General features: G+C 45.2%; 2 protein-coding genes and 1 long non-coding RNA gene across 7 annotated transcripts in view; 2 read left to right on the top strand and 1 right to left on the bottom strand.

Annotated features, from left to right (window-relative positions):
- Positions 1–4,062, bottom strand: part of THBS4 (thrombospondin 4) — a 45,624-nt gene extending 41,562 nt beyond the window's left edge. Inside the window, exon 1 of the mRNA XM_055790922.1 lies at positions 3,918–4,062. Coding sequence (XP_055646897.1) covers positions 3,918–4,005 — 88 coding nt within the window. The 5' untranslated portion in view covers positions 4,006–4,062. The remainder of the gene's footprint in view (positions 1–3,917) is intronic.
- Positions 3,188–7,958, top strand: LOC129782729 (uncharacterized). The gene is made up of 2 exons (XR_008744789.1): positions 3,188–3,427; positions 7,495–7,958. It is a non-coding gene; the product is annotated as an uncharacterized LOC129782729 (long non-coding RNA).
- A 776-nt stretch (positions 7,959–8,734) lies between these two features.
- Positions 8,735–18,853, top strand: MTX3 (metaxin 3). 5 transcript variants are annotated; one of them, XM_055790925.1, is made up of 9 exons: positions 8,735–8,898; positions 9,462–9,531; positions 10,838–10,914; positions 12,413–12,505; positions 13,562–13,744; positions 13,891–13,967; positions 14,838–14,995; positions 15,412–15,500; positions 16,940–18,853. In XM_055790925.1, the coding sequence occupies exons 1-9, from the start codon at positions 8,818–8,820 to the stop codon at positions 17,012–17,014; spliced, it is 903 nt and encodes a 300-aa protein (XP_055646900.1). In that variant the 5' UTR covers positions 8,735–8,817; the 3' UTR covers positions 17,015–18,853. The 5 variants fall into 5 exon arrangements, with proteins under 5 accessions (XP_055646900.1, XP_055646901.1, XP_055646899.1 ...); XM_055790924.1 differs by having other exon boundaries at positions 8,737–8,898; positions 16,966–18,853; XM_055790926.1 differs by lacking the exon at positions 15,412–15,500 and having other exon boundaries at positions 8,736–8,898.
- The last annotated feature ends 418 nt before the right edge of the window (positions 18,854–19,271 follow it).

Here is a 19,271-nt window from a genome sequence, read left to right as displayed (position 1 = left end):
AAAGCTGTTTCAAATTTTGCACAATGCATCAGCAAAGAGCAAACATTATACTTGCATGTATGTGAGCTACCCCCTTTATGGCACTGAAACAACAAACTGGGCTTTTCCTCAATGTTCCTAAATCCATGATGTCTCCAAACTCAAAAAACTACCCCACTAGGCTTCCAGATAATCTCATATTTCAACCCACTGCTATTAAAGCAGTACATACATCATACCCTTCCAATAAAGTTTGATAAATGACAATGCACAAGTGTTATTTAAGCATAAGGGCATATTTAGCCATTGCATACCACTGCCAGTCCATAAGCCTACCATAGCAGGGTCATATTTTTCTCCCATATCAGCACAATGCTGTAGAGCTGCCACCAGAGAGAAGCCTTAACACCAGGCAGACAGCAAAGGCACATGACAGCACCTTGCACATTACCTTGATTCAAGCCCCTGGTTGTACCACTGCATTTAGTTTCTCAGGGCCAAAAAAAAGTGGACCTTTACATATGGGTCTTTTCTACCCAGCATGACCCCAAAGCTGACATTGCCGATTAAGGAGACAGGGCCATCCTACTGATCCAGTGCTCCCACACGCTACAAGCAGGAGGATACTGAAGAGCACTCAGAGGACAGTCACAGGGGCACACAGACCTATCCACAGCCACGTGGGAAACCCTGTTCCCTTACATTGGAGCCTGGGTTTGTGCTGCTTCCATTGTTCATTCTGGAGCATCTATTCATCTAGACACTCATGTCATTTCCAAAAAAGAAAAATTAAGAGATTTTTCCCTTCATCTCATGAAACCGTTCAAATACAAATCATTGCTTAAGTCTATACTTGTATTGGGTGCAAGGATTCCACAACTCCACTGAGAGTTTTCAGCAGCCACATGAAAAGAATTAGGCCCTTGATTTGCATGCACTTATAATACAGCTAAGAAACACATATCTGAGATGGACCTGGTCAAAGGACTTCTCTTTCATTCAGTTCAGATTTACAGCACCCCAGGACAACCACTGCTACCACTGAAACCAGTGACCCAGACAGCAGAAGCAAAAGGCTGGGTACCTAGCACATTTAGTGCACAGGGAGCAAAGCAATTGCTCAAGCAAGAGACTGAAATGTGACTCACTGCCCTGTACAGCAGCATTTTGCTGGTAATAATAATGCATAAAATACAGCTGTCTTCTCAGCTGGAGCACTGCAATACAGCACTTAAGTCTCTGACAGCAGAACATACAGCTGTACATTTTGTCCAGTCCTTCTAGGTCTATTGTCTGATTTTATATCAATTCCTGTAAGACTAATTAATCTCTGCTAGAGTCAAACGCTCAGAAATACAGGAGAAATACTATAAAAATAATGACTAAACACTGGCAAACCTCTGTCTAACCTTACAGAAAACATTTCTTAAAAATTTTGAAATTTGCATATTTAAGTGAATGCTCAAATTGGTTTGGCAGTTGTGTTCTATAAAGCACACTGCCTCAACCAGATCCTTTGGCACCAGCTAGATCCTTCAGCACCATGTTTTCAAACCCTCTCTTTGGATATCTTTGCTGAGCAGCATGTAGATACAATACATGACTGGATCCACCCTTTAGCATGGATTACACACATGCTAGCAAACAGTGGCTTGCAGAAGAGCAATCAGGTTATGAAAATTCATTTTACATCCTTAGTAGCGCTGGCAGAGAGAGACAGCTTTTAGACCTTAGAGAGAAATTGCTTGTTTGGAAGGAGCAAGACAAAAAAGACCCACAAGGATTTCAGGTTTCAGAAGAATCTCCTACTTTTGTTCCTCTCCCCAGAAAGGCAGACTTGAAAACAAATGGATAGAAAAGGACTGCTGAAGCCAAAAAGCACAAGCAGCTGCTTTCAATCCGTGCAGTGAGAGTGAGGACTGGGGCATGTGTCTGAATGCGAGCATACATACCCACTGGGTCAAACCAAGCCCACTCATGGGACAGACCAGGAATTCTCTCCCCTCCCTGCTTTCTGTGGTTTTTAGAAGGGACCTTAGCATTACAAAAATGCTAAGAAAGGGCCAGCTACACCTTGAGACAGTGGCAAACCACTCTCTGGGGAAGGCTGGCTGTTCAGATGGGAGCTAGAAGACACAACAGGAAACCCTAAGAGGAGGTGGTATGGGGAAGTGAAATTAGTGGCACAGAAAAGGATGTAGCTCAAAATAAAAGACAGTTTCTTTCCCTGAATTCTGCTGCTGTAACACACCAGCTTTTCGAGACCCTCCAAGGCTATTCTCTGGTCACAGCTAACCACAATAGCTGTAAATGTATACACTGCTCCACTCCTGTTGGGCACTTTCAAGGTAATTAATGATGGCTTAGACACCTGCAGTGAAACCCTAGCCCCACTGCAGTAATCTCTGATTTACTGTAAGAAGGTGAAAACTTCACATGTTGAGAGTGGGGTATTTCACTGGCCACTGCCCCCAGCAAGCTGGAAATCTGCCTCTATTTTTTAAAATATGGCAATACCCCACTTCTCTAATATGCCAATTTGCTGAAATGTTTTTACATCAAGAAGGACTTCAATACAGGTTTTTGGAAATGTAGCTAAATTAATCTGATTTGCTGTCTTTTAGATCTGCTTCACTTAGCTAAGGAATAACCAATTAAAATGTCAAACATCAACCTGTGAGACAACAGATGGGATTAAAAATGTAGAGGAACCAGGAGCAGCTTTAAGGCTCCTGGAGCGGCACCAAGCAATCATCCCCTTGTACTGGGCACTGGTGAGGCCGCACCTTGAATACTGTGTTAGGTTTTGGGTCCCTCACTACAATAAAGACACTGAGGTGCTGGAGTGTGTCCAGAGAAGGGCAATGGAGCTGGTGAAGGGTCTGGAGCACAAGTTTTATGAAGAACAGCTGAGGGAACTGGGGCTGTTCAGCCTGGAGAGGAGGACGCTCTGGGGGGACCTTATTGCTCCCTACAACTGCCTGACAGGAGGCTGTAGGCAGATGGGGGTCAGTCTCTTCTCCCAGGTAAGAAGCAACAAGAGGAAACAAGAGGAACAAGAGGAAACAGCCTCCAGTTGTGCCAGGGGAGGTTTAGATTGGATATTAGAAAAAATTTCTTCAATGAAGTGGTCGGGAATCGGATGGTTGAGTCACCATCCCTGGTGGTTAAAGGACATGTAGATGTGGCACTTCAGGACATGCTGAACTTGGCAGTGTTAGGTTAACGGTTGGACTTGATGATCTTAAGGGTCTTTTCCAACCTAAAAGATTCAATGACTCTAAATTACTCACTCTGTAATGAACTAACGTAATTAACTGCACTCGACAGCTGAGCTGGTTCCAGCCCCAAGCTGCTCCCGGAGAGCGGCACCGCTCACTTCATGCATGCTCTAAAGCGGCTCCGGACACTGTGCGTAACAGCGCCCAAGTAACGCTGCATTCACAAGGTACGCGTTTTCCTATGAACTTCATGAGGTACCGTTTTCCCAACGACTTTTCTTTCACAGCGTAGCAATTCACTTCTCATTTACAAGAGCCTGCAACTGCACAAGCGCTCCGCAGACGCCCAGCACACCTACCCGCGCCCCCGTGAAGCCGGACCGCCCCTCGCCTACTGCAGCGGGGACGGCGCGGCTGCCACCGCCACCTCCGCCGGCCCCCGCCGCCAGCCCGGCGGGGCACAGCACGGCTGGGGGCGGCCGCGGGGCCGGGGCTGCCCGACGGCGGGGCGGCTGGGGGGCGCCCCCCGCACCCCGCACCCCGCCCGCTTCGCTCCCCTCGCACCTGCGGAGCGGGCGACCCCGCGGCCCGCCCCCCGCCAGCACACGGTCCCCGGCCGAGGGGACGGGGCGCTGCGCGCCCAAAGCCGTCTCGAATGAAGGAGGGGAAAGGCCGGCTTGCTAAGCCAAGGGAAGCGGGGGCGGCGGGGGTCCTTACCTCGGGGGGCGGGCGGCGCGGCACGGCCCGGGCACAGCTGCAGGGCGAGCGGCAGGAGCAACAGGGCGGCGCGGCGCTCGCACCCCATGGCGGCGGCGGGTAGGCAGCGGCTGAGCGGCGGCGGACAGCGCGCCGCTCCGCTCCGAGTCCCGCCGTTTAACGGGGTGGCCCCGGGACCGGGGAGGGACGGCGGCAGGCGCAGGCCATTGGCCGGGGCTGCCCCGGGCCCTGGGGGCGGGGGGCCGCGGCGGGGGGCGGCCGGGCCGCGGGGTGGGCCAGGCGGGACCGACCCGTCGGGGCCCGCGCCGGGAGCTGTGGGCGGGGGGCGCAGCAGAGCCGGGGACCTTGCCGAGGTCCAGCAAAATCAACACCTGCCGGGATCCCGGCAGGGGGGTCTTGCCCTCTGAGGAGCTCTGGAAACGGAATCTTGTTGAATGGCATTGAGTTCTAGAGGTATGGGGATTCTCTGGTGTCTAGGCTTGGCCTTGGTAGGAATTTAGCTCGTCCACTTCTAACTGAAGAGTGTCACCAAAAGGGGTTGTGCAGGTTGCAGACTGGGCCAAACTGGGTTTCTAGAAGACACTGACTGGCAAAGTGAGGAAGGTAGCTCCTCGATTTCATTTAGAGAGCTCAGGAGCATTGGGAGAGCTCAAACTGACCGGATTGAGGCTACTGAAAAAGTCTTAAAAACCCTGAAACCTGATGACTTAACCAAAGTCAGTTTTTAAAAAAACTTCTGCTTTCAACTACCACGATTTCCAGTATTGTGTGTGCCACCAGGATGTCATTATCCCATTGTTTCTCTTCCAGAAACTTCTTGTTTCTACATTGCTAGTGTTAAGAAAGCACAGGAGAAAGGGAGCTAGTGAGCAAGCCCCTTTGGGGCTAAGCAGCTGTGCAAGCAGTTTCATCCATGCCCATGTCAAACCACCATCAGGTAGCAACCCCCCGCCCCCCCCCCCCCTTCTGGCTCACAAGGGAAGGGGTCTTCCACTGGACCCTGTGGCAGCAGAAGAGCTGCAAGGTGCTTCTTCCACCCAGGAGTTGACAGCACGTGGTGGGCTTTCCAACCTGCTGCATGGCCCTCTGTCCTGTGCCCCTCTGTGTGCCTCAGCCCTGCAGACTAACCTCTGTCACATCAGAAGAAAGCCAGGAAGCTGTGGTGGGCCCCTCACAGCTTGCTACCCAGTTGGAATAGCTGGAGTTGACTGATACTATTTACATCATAAAAAGAAGAGCAACAATAACAGGGAAATTTTATGTTAAGTGTGAAAAGTAGTATGGATTAATATTCAGCCACATCAGGTTTGGCATATACAGCTAACAAGCACCAGAGAGCAGCCCCAGGGGGCCTCTTTGTGTGCGAGGCAAGACACAGCACCCTACAGAGCACACTGCAAAGGAGCACGCTGCAAAGCGTCTGCCCAAGCCGCTCTGCCACCCCACAGGGCGCGGCCATGGGCTCCTCTCCAATCCCGGAGCAGTGGGCTTTTCAAATACCCTCAGCTAGCCTGCATGCACGTGCCCTTTAGTTGCCCTCCCCAGGTGGTATATCCCCTGTAACACACCCTACTTCCTTGCTTATTCAGGTGCTCATTTCTTCCTCTGCCCACCACCAGGCTGGAGGCTGCTACCCCTTATGCAATGTGTCCCAGCACAGTGCTACTCCTCCTCCTCGCCCCACTGCTCTTCTGTATACATCTCCCTACAATAAGAAATGCCTCAGCCTCACTCCCACCATCTTTGCCCTTGCAGTGGAAGTGACAGGGTGTCATGGTGTCAGTGGGCTGGCAGATAGCTGCACAGCGGAGTGAGAAAAACAGAGAAGCAGAACAGAGTGCTATGAAGCAGGGAGAAAGAGGGAGGCTGAATGGGGGTAGGGGTAGGGCAGGAGGCAAGTATGTGGAGCAAAAGAAGGAAGGACTTACAGTGCCACAAGCTCCCTAGAAAGGAGTCTGCGTCCAGAACTCATCCCCAGCCTAAACAATGGAGGTAGCACAGGTGCAGCAGAGGCTGATATGTGGACCTACAACAGCACTGATGCTGCTCTGATATCTGTTAAGGAGAAGCCCTCATCACCAAAGAGCATTCTTTGAAAACACAGGCCTAAATGCCTGGCACAAAACCATCATGAAGGTCTGCAAAATCATCACAATGCCGTATTAAAGTATTTAGTGACTATAGCAGACGGAAAAAAAAAAAGGGATAAAATTACAGTGAAGTTTTGCTTTCATGTAAGGGAACATCAATTATTAGCAACCATTTATTATGCAATTTATTTGAGTTTATCAAAACATACAGAAAGTTTTCTTGAAAAATTTTATTCTTTAAAAAATATTATTAGATAGTTTAAGTTACCATTTTTCATTTGATTCAACTACAGAGGATTCTCTTGCACTGATGCCAATTGAGTCTATGGGAAGAGGATCTTGTTTGTAGCACTTGTAGCACTACTACTTGTTAGTTAGATTTGTGAGGGCCGTATCCTGTTCTTGCTCTTACATCTGCTTATTTTCCATGCTTATTCACCAAGAATGCACATGGAAGAAGTATTTGGCAAACAGAGCATGCTGCACAATACAATCTAACAGGGAACCAGTTCACAGTGTATATAAACAGAAGCTTAAGTCCATGTTTAGATGAACTTAGCCAGAACACATAAAGGTCACTACAGTTTTTCCAGTTTTCGTTTCTATGCTGAGTTTTATTATTGGAGTATGTTACAGACTGAAGGGGATTTTGTGCTCAAGCTCAACCTTCTTTAAGGGATTTTCACAAAGTATAATGTTTATCTGCTGTCTGGAAGGGGCTATTTGACCTTTGAATCATAATTTTCAATAACAACAATGGAATACCAGCTATTACCTTTTCACTTTTGTGTATTCTCTGAAGTACAAACTCCACCTTAATTTACTGGAAGTTAATGTCTTGGGTAAGAACCAAAACTTGGTTATTGGGCATTGTGTTTTCAAGAAACTTTTCATAAAGCCAATAACATTTTGTAAGGAAGTTTCTTACAGAAATATATGAGTGTAATATTTTTATATAGAATCTGCAAGTAAACCTCAACCATTAAAATATGTATCCTGCTGACTTTACACAAATCAATACAATTCTAAGCATATCGAATACAGAGAAGCTGGCAACATTACAGATTTTGCTTTACAGAACTGTCCGTGACTTGTTCAAATGCCAAGTAATGGGGTAGGGGAAGTAGCAAGGAATCTCTGCTGCTCCATTCAGCTTTCATATTTTGCTCCTAATATGCATCAGGAGACTAACTGTTTTTATGTAATTATAAGGATGATTAAAAATCGGGATTCATGGGCAATTAAGATATAGGAGTCTTAATGCAAGGGAAATACTGGCTTTAAACGACATCCTTCTGTATTTACTTTGACACTTCCGGCTTTGAACCTGCCACATTCTCCTAAAAATTTTGTAAAACATAAAGTTTCAAACACAAGATTCGGAAGAAGTTTTGCTTTTCAGAAACAGAAATTGAAGTCCCACTTTTTCAAGTCAAGGCATATATCCATTCTCAGTGCACCTATTTACTTTTCATTTACACTAATAGGAATTCCACTCAGGCACCCAAGAGGAAAAAGTTCCTGAAGAGCTTTTGGATGGGGGAGGAAAGATGCAGATGGCCTTTTTTCCTTCTTTGCTCTGGACTCACAACAGCAGAGAGATCAACTGGGCCCTAAGGCATTGCAAAGAAAGTTTACTCTCCTATTTACCTCCTAAGCCTTCTTGCAGCCTGCCTTAGGAAAAGCCATAAGCTGGCTCATCCTTCTCACAGAAAGCGATGTTTGGGACCACAGCTGTTAGGAGCCACCCTTGCCTCCGCACATCTCAATGAGCAGGTCAAAGTGAAGGACGTGGACAGACTGGCTATAGGTTAGCTGTTCCCAGTATGGAGGAAGAGAAGAAAGGTGTCCTTAAGAACATGTACCTTAAATACCTTCTCACAGGCAGAAATGTAATGCAGCCATTTAAAAAAACCCAAATAAACAACAAAATAAAGCAAAAAAACTCCTATGCAAACTTTGCCAGTTGTTCATTTTTCTGAGAAGTATGAATACGTGCTGCTTCTCCCATGCTCCTTCTAAACAGAGCAGAACGATCTCAGATCAGTGTCATAGATTTTTATTGTGACACTTTCTGCCACAAATTTCATGGAGACCTTAAAGTGGGGATGGTGGGGGCAGGGGCAGGAATGGGACGGGACAGATGAAGCTTTCCTCATCCCTTTGCGCATGGAGGACCTGAGTAAGGGTGGTCAGTGCAGGGTTTTTTTGAAGTCATCGTGTGATATTTTGGGCTTGTGTGGGAAGGATGGAAACATTTTACTTGACATAGTACTTAGATGTGCAGTGGTGTGTCTGCACGAACACTGAAATGAAACGGCTGACAACTAGATGCCTTTAAAAATCCACAGTAAAAAAAAAACAACCGCTGAATAGGCTGTTATTATAACCTGGACAAAACCGGTACCATATGATCAGAGTTCCTTATTTTTAAGGACAAATTGCTGACGACTGCGCCTCACGTTTGGTCGAAAGCCGCATTTTATTCTCCTGTCGAAAGTCACGGCTGGGAGCAGGGTGCAGCGAGGCGTTACGCTGCCGTGTGCCACGAGCAAAGCGGCGGCGCCTCAGGCCGGGCAGCGTTTCCTCACGGGGCGGCAGCTCCGGGCCGCGACTGCCCTTCCCCAGCCCGCGGCCTCCCGGCCTCGGCGCCGGTGCCCGGGGCAGGGCCCGCCCCCGCGCCGGTGCCCTCAGGCGCGCACGCCCCCGCCGCCTTCTGCCTCCCCGCGGCCCGGCCGGGGGCGCTCGGGCGCCGCCGTGCGAGGGACAGCGGCGCCGCGCTTCCCGGGCCGGCGCGGGCGGCGGACAAGATGGCAGCCCCCATGGAGCTGAGCTGCTGGGGAGGCGATTGGGGACTGCCGTCCCTGCACCCGGAGTCGCTAACCGTCATGGTAACGGCCGGCGGCCGCCGCCGCCCCGGGAGGGAGGGAGGAAGGGACGGCGGGACGGCGCCCCGGGGCTTGCTTGCACGGCCGGCCGCGGGCTCTTCCCCCTGCGGGCGAGGCGCCGCCGCCGCAGGGCGCACCCGCCCTCGCCGCCCCGAGGCCGGGCTGTGCAGGGCGAGGGGCCCGCCGCAGCCGCCGCGCTGGGCCGGGCGAGGGGGGCCGCGGCGGCGGGGCCCGCGGCGCGGCCTGGCGGGGCGGGGCGGCCCCCGGCGCTTGCCCCCGAGGGAGCCGCCTCGCCGCGGGCCGCTGCCTCCGTCCCCGCGGGGCCGGGCCCGGCTGCGGCCCTGCCCGAGGGCGTCGCGCCTTCCCGGGGCTGCCTGGCCGCGGCCTGAGCGGGCGGCGCTGCCCGGGAGCGCAGCAGGGCACCAGAGAGCGGCTGAAGGCCAACGCGGGGTAGGCGCGTTTGCTTTTAGTCGATCTTCAGTGCCCGCAGCTGCTTGAAACTTCTAAAAGTGCCGTCTTCCACTTATGCAGCGGCTGGATTTGTTTCCCCACAATCTTTATTGCAGGCTTACGCCAAATTTTCTGGTGCTCCCCTGACAGTGAATACTATAAATAACTCTTGGAGAGCTCCGAAAGGTACCATCGTTGCGGTTTTTGTTCTTTTAATCATAGCCACGTTATAAATTAAGGTTCCAGTTTCTGCATTTTTCCTGGGTTTGCTTGGGTTTTATGTCCATGAGTGTAACCAGCCCAGTGAAGGCTACCTGCTTTCACAATACATCAGTGAATGCCTGTACAAGATTAAGTGTGATGAATTTGTGGGAGTAAAATAATGGAGGACATAAATAAGGTGTCTCAAAAGATACTTCGTTTAAATGTGTATGGCTGAAGCAGCAGAGTTGACAAAGCACTGGTGCCAATACATACCTCGTTTCTGTCAGGCAGTCTTAAAGTGATGGCCTAGTGAAAGTAAGTCTTAAGTGTTTCGCACTCAGAAAAGGCAGCTAACAGCTTAGTTGCCAGAGAAGTTGAAACTAACGTATCACAGAGGACTGCTTCATGTTGGATACTTCTGCTTATTCTTACTTGTTTGCTTGGCATTTAAGTTACTGTCTTGGTGTGTTCCTGAGAGGTAAAATCACTGCATTGTTAAAGTACTCTGTCATTTACACATACACATCGTCAGCTTAGGCATTACTGTATCCATGCAGAAGTTGCACCTTTGACTCTTTATTTTTCAGTCTATTGTTTTCTGTTAGCAGAAAGTACCAAAACTAGCAGGGTGTACTTGCCAAAAGTTCTCTGACTTGTTATAGCCAAAATACATTAAATCCATTAAAAAAAAAAAAAAGAATAAATTTGAAATAGTAAGTGTTACTGATAATCGATACTTTAATTGTATTTAGCAGCACAATCATGTTAGGCAGAAGTGACATACTTGGTGCTGGAAAAGTTGATGGTTATGCAGTGGTAGCTTGGGCAGTGGTTGTAGCAAGGCTAGGGGAAACAGGTGGTTAAAATGGATTTAGAGGGGAAGGGCTGGGAAAAATTAGAGTACAAGAAAGGAGAGGCCCAGAGGTGAATGGGTTGGGAGGGCAGTTGGACTGGATTGGAATTTTTTTCTTAAGATGAACATGGGAAATCCAGACAAATAGGCTGGTTCTCGAAGTATCAGATATCTAGCAGAAAATGTTGCCTTCAGTCTGATTTGATGTGGGCCTGATTTTGTGTATTGCTGTCGGTGAAGGCCACAATACACTAAACATATTTGTGAGTGTAGTGGAACTGCACTGCTATGTAAAGCTTATTTTATGTGTATATGTTTAGGAAGATCAGAGCATGCTATGGAGAAAAGGAAAAGTGGATGCAGTGACTGATTGCCTTCTAGTTATGTTAGATTTCATTCATATAAATTGTTGACTTTATTATTTATGCCTTCTAGGAGATGTACCAGTCCTGATATCAGAAGACATTGTTATTTCTCAGCCAGCAAAAATACTAAACTTCTTAAGAAAACAGGTGGGGCTCTTTCAGAAGATTGGTTTTCTCTGCCTTGTAGTGACTCAGCATGTCCCCATATACATTGATACAGGCTTCTGAAAATCTGGAACTCAGTTCAGACCCGGTGTTTCCCTGTTTTTCATGTATGCCAGAGAATTGCAGAATGGTGGGTAACAGATTACTGTTTGAAAATTTGATTGTTAGTTATGTGGAAGATTTAAAAATAGGCACAAGAAAACTGTTCATTGACAAGGACAACTAACTGGTCTTAATTGAGCAGTTTTTCACTGAGCACCTTTGCTTGTAATTATAACACTTTTAACATCATTATGTTAAAATTATTATGGCTTTGGAGACCTAGGATATCAGCGTTTGGGAAGTCTGTGGTTTTATCTGCTTTAATAGGTAATTGTCTCCAAGTGCTCTTTTTTGAAGGATAATACATACAGTGTTTTTAACATATGCAGGTTTTCTGTAGCTTGTAGCATAAAAATGTCTGCAAGCATTTCTTGATGCTCGTCATATTACTGCATAGTCAACTCTTGCTTGTCTTTTGCAGATCTCTTTAATGTTTTATTTACAAAGAATAAAAATGTCTAGTGAAACATGGCATCATCATCTTTTATTTCTAAGATGGTCCTCCAGCCCACTATTCTGCTTTTACATTAGAAATTCAGTTCCTGCCTAATCAAGAGGGCTTATTGAAACTTTGAATCTTTAGGGGGAGAAAAACAGGATCTTACAACTGTGCATTTGAGATGGGATTTTAGACAGTTGTTTTAAATTTCAGAAGTTTCATAATGTTGGTGAAGAAAAACCCTCTTTGAGTTAAAGTATAACAATAATACGCTTGTTTTTCAGATGTTTAAGGGTCAACACTGAGCCTTTGTTTCTAAATTAATGAAGTGAATCTCCTCTGCCCCCCCAAAAAGGATACCTTGAAAGGATCCTGTGTCAGAATTAAAAGCTCAGTCAGCTGTAACTGCATTAATTTAGGTAGCTGTGCATTTGGTCTCTTATGTTGTTAGCATCCAATTTCTGAGCTTTTAGAATGGTTATTAAAAGCAAAAAGTGGGATGGCTTGCCTTTTTTAATGCTTACAGCAACTTAAATGCCAGATGCTTCTTCAAAAATAAAGATGGGGACTTGCCAGGGGTTTGCTACATCCCCAAGTACTGAAAAATTGCCACTGTATCTCTGGATACTTGCTTGGAAAGCAATGGGATGAAAACATGAGTTATTTTGAAAATACGAGGGCCCAAAAATCTAGGAATGGGAAGGTGGAAAAAGAGAGATGCAAGGAGGTTTGACATGGCTGGACTGAAGAAGTAAAGAAATTCTAGTGAGCGTGTGCTTTCTGTCCTAAAAAGTGTTGTTACAGTACTAACCTGATAGCTGTTTAGTTTGAAGCAACTTTAGGTTGTGTTGGTGATCTTTCTGGAAAGTTCTGTGGAACACTGTTTGTAGTATGTTGTCATGTTTTGGTTTTTGTTTTTTTTTTTTTTTTAATTCATAGAAATATAATGCTGATTATGAATTGTCTGCAAAACAAGGAGCTGATACACTGGCATATATTGCACTACTTGAAGAGAAGCTGCTTCCTGCTCTGGTAAATACTGAGAAATACTTCAAAATGGTCAGAGTTTTTGGAAGGGAATGCTACAAGAGGTGCCCAGCATGAGAGACATTGAAGTCTGTCAGCTGTAGTCCTGGCTGGAATGTATTGGCTTTGTTAGTGCAATTTTGGAAATAACTGCCTAGCAGCTTTTGAAAAGGAAAGAAGTGCGTGTTTGTGAGGTGTGAAGTAATAGTGATGAATTTATGAAACACATTTTAAAAGGGCACCTGTGAATGTTGGGTTTTTTAATCCTTTTTTGGGAAACAGTATCCTGAAAAAGCTTATTGTAGCTGTTTTTTTGTTTCATTTGACTCTTTTGAAAAAGCTTTGAGTAAGATGTGCTATGTCTGATGTGTGGTGCGCAACTGTGGAAGCCTTTTGAACTGTTCATTTAGAACTTTTGAGAAATTAAGATATCCATCAGTAGTTTCATTTTTCAGTTCTAAGTAGCATAAGGCCACAAGCCCTCACCAGTTTAGTCTAAGTACGTTAGAGGTATGAAAATCCCCAGACATTGGATCTGCTAAATGACTTTGCCTTCAGTTTGCACAGGAAAAAATACTCAGATGGGATGGTATCATAGGCTAGTGTCTTCAGCTGACCCCCTAGGTTTCTAATTCATTATTTCATCGTATCTTTTATTTTAAGATTGATATAAACCAAAATAGAAAAATTCTAGAGAGTTCACCCTGATCCTGTAAGTCTGCCACTTTTTTGTCATATATTTTCTATGTACGGTGTGTGTATGAGTGTGTGTGTATGTATATACATATATAAACATGAGCATGTATATAATTTTAGGCACATGTGTATGGGTCTATGTATTATCTTTCTTGGTTTTCTTTGGGTGGAAGGTAGCTGTTACCTTAATTATACACTCCTACTGTCAAAGGGTTAGTATAATCCTTTATGGAGCCTGATTGCCTTAAATTACAGTAATTCCTGGTGCTTCTGCTTCTCTGACGGAGATCATACGCATCAAACTTTTAAGAGATACATGCTATTCTTACTTAAATTCCAGTCATATTTTCCCTTGTGTTGATACAGCTGCACACTTTTTGGGTTGAGGCTGAAAATTACTGCAGTGTGACAAAGCCATGGTTTGCCTCAAGGATTGCCTTCCCACTGAGTTTGTATCTGCCTGGAAGGATGTCCAGGGAAGCGCTGAACAGGATCTTGCTGACCAGAGGAGGGCCTCCACTCTACAGTCTCACTGAAGTAGAAGCACAGGTGTGTGTTCTGTAGTAAAGAATTTGTAAGTTGATGCTTTTGAAGGCAAGAACTGAAACAGCCTAGCACACTGTCAGACGATGAACAATGCTGTGCTACTAGCTTTGCTACACCTAGGGCTCTCAGACAGTCTTGTGTCTCATCAGATATACAGGGATGCCAAGGAGTGCCTAAATCTCCTGTCGAAGAGATTGGGAACATCTCAGTTTTTCTTTGGGGATACGTGAGTGTGACTTCTTTTTATTTTTTTTTTTAATGACTGATAAAACAGATGCCACATGACTCTGTGAACACTTTACATGTAATTTTAATTTTTTTTCTAACCTGCCAGAGCAGGTTAAAAGTGCTGCACAGTAGTTTCATGTCTCACACTTGTGCTTTTCAGATAAATCTGAAGGAGCAAACAGGGCACAAATGAGATCTTTAGACTAAGGCAATGTGATGTCTTCCTTACCTTGTGTTTTCCACAGACAAGTGGATGCTGCCCACAGCTGCTAAGAAAATGTGGGGTGCCTGATGAATTAGTGTAGCGCTAGAGAATGCTTTTCTAGCCAGTGAATGTCACCTCCTGTGCTCATACGTAGAAGAAATGCTTTAAGCCTGAGGTGTTACCACTACCTTCATGGGAGGAGGATGTTGGTCCGGGAATACTCCTCTTCCTGTGGTATGTGCACAGAGCAGGAAGCAGGTACTGCCAACAGCAAAGCACCCACAGGGCTTAAAAAGGATGATCTGTTTCTTCAGCCACTGAAGTTGGACCACTTCATGAGAGAGGAGCCTGGTCCCCTGGTATACAGCTTGGCTTTTGTGGTGTCAGAAATGTGTTTCAGAGTGGCTTGTTTGTCAGTGTACATGACAGCATGGCTGCCTTTGAATGCTGAAGTTACTGTTTCAGCTTGCCAGCATGTCTCTTGTTCAGAGGCATTGAAATCAATCTGTACAAAGCATTTACCAGATTGATATGAAAAGATAGAATACCAGAAGAGCTGACTGTCTGCTGTCCTGAGTTATGTTTGACATATACAGAAAATGGTTGAGTTGTAGAGGTCTTAACGTCTTACCTCAGTTGCTTTTGTTTTGTCACTCTTTTCAGTCCTACCACCTTGGATGCCTTTGTGTTTGGTTTCCTTGCACCAATTTATAAAGTGTGCTTCCCCAGAGTACAATTACAAGAGCATTTGAAGCAGCTTCCCAATCTGTGTCGATTCTGTGATGATATTTTGACTTGCTACTTCAGGTTAACTGTCTTAGGTAAGCTGTGTTTCTTTTCCCCTTTTTGTCATGTGTAGTCTTGTTTGAATTAGGACTCCAGGATTCCACCTGTGAACCAAGGCAGAATTGGATTTTACGTAGTTTATGCTAGAGCTTCTGTGGGGAAATGAGGTAGAGAAACTTCGAGAGTTGTGCAGGAGGGACTGAAAATTAAAAGCAAGGGTTAATACTCAGTTTTAAACTTTGACAAGCATTGGCAAAATGCACCTGTATCTGTGCTATGGCTCATGCTTAGTACTTGTGGTTTTTTCACATGGAATGGCTTTTCCACTTAAATTCTTCTTCAGATAAAAATAGCGCATGAACTTTTTCTCCAATGTGGGTTTATTTTTTAAGGGTTTCAAAGCTTTTGTAAATACCTTTTCACTCTTCATCTTTCTGCCTTCACTCTCCAGGCCATTCTCCGGCTGGACAGGATACAGCAGATGCTAATCTGCAGAAACTCACACAGCTTGTAAATAAAGAATCCAACTTGATTGAAAAGGTTACTTTTGCTTCAGTCTCTAATTTTCCTGCTTCATTGTGGTTACTTGTTCACAGATATTCTTGCATGTCAACTGCAACTGTACAATGGACACTTTAATTGCTTTTTTCTAGAGAGTTACTTTGTGTAAGAGGCAGGAAGAATATGTCGTTTGAAAGGAATAATTAATGAAGCCTTGTACTTTAAAAGTATTTTTATTACAATCCAAAGAACATTGTCTTGCAAGCACACATATCAACAAAAGAAGGGTGTCTTTCTGCAAGTGTACATTTCAGCAAAGGAGGAGGCAAATGTTTTGATCAAAACTCGGAAATGGTCTTGCAAGTTAAGACTGATGCCAGCTCTCCTTGTTCCCAGCTGAATGCTGTAGTCCCTAACCTACAGTCACACTTTGTCCTGCTTGTTCTACATCTAGCTTTTATTTCTTTGGGGTTTTTTTTGTTTCTAAAGCACTCATTCAGCACCTATCAACCTGTGTGAAAAACACTTGGGGAGAATTAGTCTTCTGATGCAGACAGAGGACTTTTAACCTGAAGGTTGGAAGGCATTTCTTCCTGAAAAGAAGATTAGTGTATGAAATAGATCATTGACTATGATCAGCTTTTGTAGCATTATGTATTGATTGTATCTCCTCTTTGTGGTTTTGAAGTGTGGCTGTGGAAGTTTTAAAGAATGGGTTGCACATATATTTGTCAGGCATGATTTAGGTAAAGCTGGTCCTACCTTGAGGAAATGGGATGGACTAGACAGCCTCTGGAGATCTCCCCTGTGCTGTCTTCTGTGACTGTTTATTCTGTAGTAACTAGACTCTTTGATAGCACATTATGCACAGAGTATTAGATTGATTTGCTATGAAAATATAAAATCTTTATATTCAGAGCTTAATTTTAACCTGTCTTTGAAAAGGGCTTACAACAAGTTCTTTATTAAATACTTTTTGAAATCTGTAATTATCCTGAATTCACCCAGTGCCTCCAGAACATTCTTAATTTGAAAAAGGTTTGTTCTTGCAAGTTGCTGAACGAACATGCAAAAGCATCCATTGATGTTAGCAGTTTGACTTATGTGCTTTCTAGCAGCATTTGGCTATTATACCAAATTGAAACTTTGACCTCTTAGAAGAAGGTCCAGTGTTGCTTTCTTTAGCAATCTTGGTGAAACGATTGAGGAGAAGCACATCTGTTTGCCCTGGGTTTGATGTAACATATGCTAATGGAATGAATAGCAGCTCTAACACAAGCATGTATTTAGGAGTGGAAAAAGTGTTCAGGAGTGGAAAGGAACCAAAGTATCAGTTTTGGCTGGGACTGAAATAACAGGGTAAAAAATACTGCCCCCCCTGCCCCCCCCTCCTTCCCCAAACCACTACAAATCAGCATTAATGATGGCAGCCTTGACAGATAGGCTAATTGTATAATCTATATTCTACTGTGTGCCAGATTCGGCTCTCATTATTTCTCTGCAGATGGACGACAACCTTCGTAAGAGTCCTCAGCACCCCCCTCGAAAGCTAACAACACTCAAGCTTGCTGCAGGTGGCGAAGAAAGCAGTCCATTGAATCGTTTGTCACCTTGACAGCTTTTGTTGCTCGTACACGTGTGTTTGCCTTCAACTGTTCTGAGTGCCACAGTAAATTTTTTCACATGAATGTTGTTTTGCAAGGGGAGAAGCTGCTAATGAATACAAGTAGGGAAGAAATTTAGCTTTACAATCTACTATATAATTGTTCTTTTAGGAAATTGCATAGTTCAGGCTGACCACACATGAAGCTGAGGCTAAATTAAACAAGAGGCTTTTTTCTGCAGTTGTTAAAGTGATTTTATATAGCATATTTTTGCCTTTAGCCTAGCAGAAATGTTGACCAAAAGTTAAAATTCCACTTATGGAATGCTCACCATTATTTTATTTTGTGGCTTTTGATTTTGCTGTAATCATGTTACAACATGTGAGTGGGTGTGCTCTTGTGTCTGTCTGAAAATTACAAAGTCCAGTTGCAAAATTGGTGAAAAGACTAGGAAAAGAATGAAATGTTGCCCTTCCTTGATACCCAATAGGCTGTGCTGCCGTTCAGTGAGACCTGGACAGGCCAGAGAATCGGGCAGAGAGGAACCTGATGAAGTTCAGCAGAGGCAAGTGTAGGGTCCTGCACCTGGGCAGGGACAACCCCACGCACCCGCACAGGCTGGGGCTGACCTGCTGGAAGGCAGCTCTGCGGAGAAGGGCCTGGGAGTGCTGGAGCACAGCAAGGTGCCCATGAGCCAGCAGTGTGCCCTGTGGCCAAGGCGGCCAGTGGGATCCTGGGGGGATCAGGAGTAGCGTGGCCAGCAGGTCCGGGGAGGTGATCCTCCCCCTCTGCTCTGCTCTGGTGAGGCTGGTGGTGGGCTTCCCAGTTCAAGAGAGACAGGGAACTACTGGAGAGGGTCCAGCAAGGGCTACAGAGATGGTGAGGTGGCTGGAGCACCCCCCTTCTGAGGAAAGGCGGGGGGAGTTGGGCCTGTTTAGCCTGGAGAAAATTGGATCTTTCCAAGTATCTTAAGGGTGAGTGTCAAGAGGCTGGGGCCAGGCTCTTTTCAGTAGCGCCCAGCAACAGGACAAGGGGCAACGGGCACAAACTGCAACACAGGAAGTTCCATCTAAATATAAGGAAGAACTTTACTGTGAGGGTGAGCGAGCACTGGAACAGGCTGCCCAGAGAGGTTGCAGGGTATCCTTCTCTGGAGACATTCAAAATCTGCCTGGGTGTGATTCTGTGCAACCCACTCTAGGAGAACTACTTTAGCAGCTGGTTGGACTAGATAATCTCCAGAGTCCCATCCAACATTGACAATTCTGTGATTCATGGCAGCTGAGGAATGAAAAGCAATGAGAAGAAGTTAAAACTTTTTTAAAATTTTACTTCTATTAACACTTCTTGGTTTTGTGTTTTAAGGCTGTATTTTTGAAAACTTGTGTTGTACTTCAAGGAGGGTTGTTGAAAAGTGTGTGTGCTGTGGGGAGCACAATGATGTACCATACTGACATTTAACATGTACTTGGTATGAGTCCTGTGTTAAACAGGCTGAACCTGTGCACAGGACAGTATCACATGCCATGAAACCATTAAGTCAAAATCACAAAAGGCTGGTCGTGAGATGGAGAGGTTTGATGAGCTCCTGTCAGGACAAGAGACTTGACTAACAAACGTACTGTGGCTCTGGATTTAAAGGAACTGATTAGGGGGCTTATAAGAAAGCTGATGTAGGCTTTGGAATTTGTCACAGATGTCTCATAATAGTTTTGTCTTATTTTTTATAAACACTATAGAGTTCATTCGAAAACTTAAATAAAGAACATCCATATTTTTGTTGTTTGACAGTCTAGTTCAAGAGTTCTTTTATCTCTGCTAACTGTAACACATTACAGCACATATTTCTTCTGTTTAATTAAGGTACTTATGTCTCATTAAGTTTTCTCTAGCAGCAGCCTTGCTAGTTCTAGAGACTATTCCATTACAGGAGAGATGCCATAATTCTTTACTGGCAATGTACTGGCAGGTGCTTCATGAGTGGGTGTGAAGAGAATGAGTCAAAGGATATTGGCCAAAATGGCAGCCCTTGGGATAGAGCTATCGGAGTTCTGTATGTATGGGATGACTGTTAAGTTTTTTAAATTTTTCAGGCCAAATTGAAATAGTTTTTCAGCTTCCCTTCAGCTACTAGTCATGTTTGAGATATTTATAGATAAATTATTTCGTATTTATAAAGACAATTATGTGCATACTGTACAAAAAA

This window comes from Falco peregrinus, chromosome Z (genome assembly GCF_023634155.1).
Source record: "Falco peregrinus isolate bFalPer1 chromosome Z, bFalPer1.pri, whole genome shotgun sequence".
Taxonomy (NCBI): domain Eukaryota; kingdom Metazoa; phylum Chordata; class Aves; order Falconiformes; family Falconidae; genus Falco; species Falco peregrinus.
The sequence above is the reverse complement of the archived record's forward strand: the minus strand, read 5'-3'. Positions and strand labels throughout refer to the sequence as shown.

What these genes read in the sequence shown, in the direction of transcription:
- MTX3 (XM_055790924.1), top strand. Translation starts at nt 8,818, where the DNA reads ATGGCAGCCCCCATGGAGCTGAGCTGCTGGGGAGGCGATTGGGGACTG. An exon ending in AGAAGCTGCTTCCTGCTCTG is followed by an intron (nt 12,506 to 13,561) that starts GTAAATACTGAG and finishes GTGTTGATACAG; the next exon opens with CTGCACACTTTTTGGGTTGA. An exon ending in TCACTGAAGTAGAAGCACAG is followed by an intron (nt 13,745 to 13,890) that starts GTGTGTGTTCTG and finishes GTGTCTCATCAG; the next exon opens with ATATACAGGGATGCCAAGGA.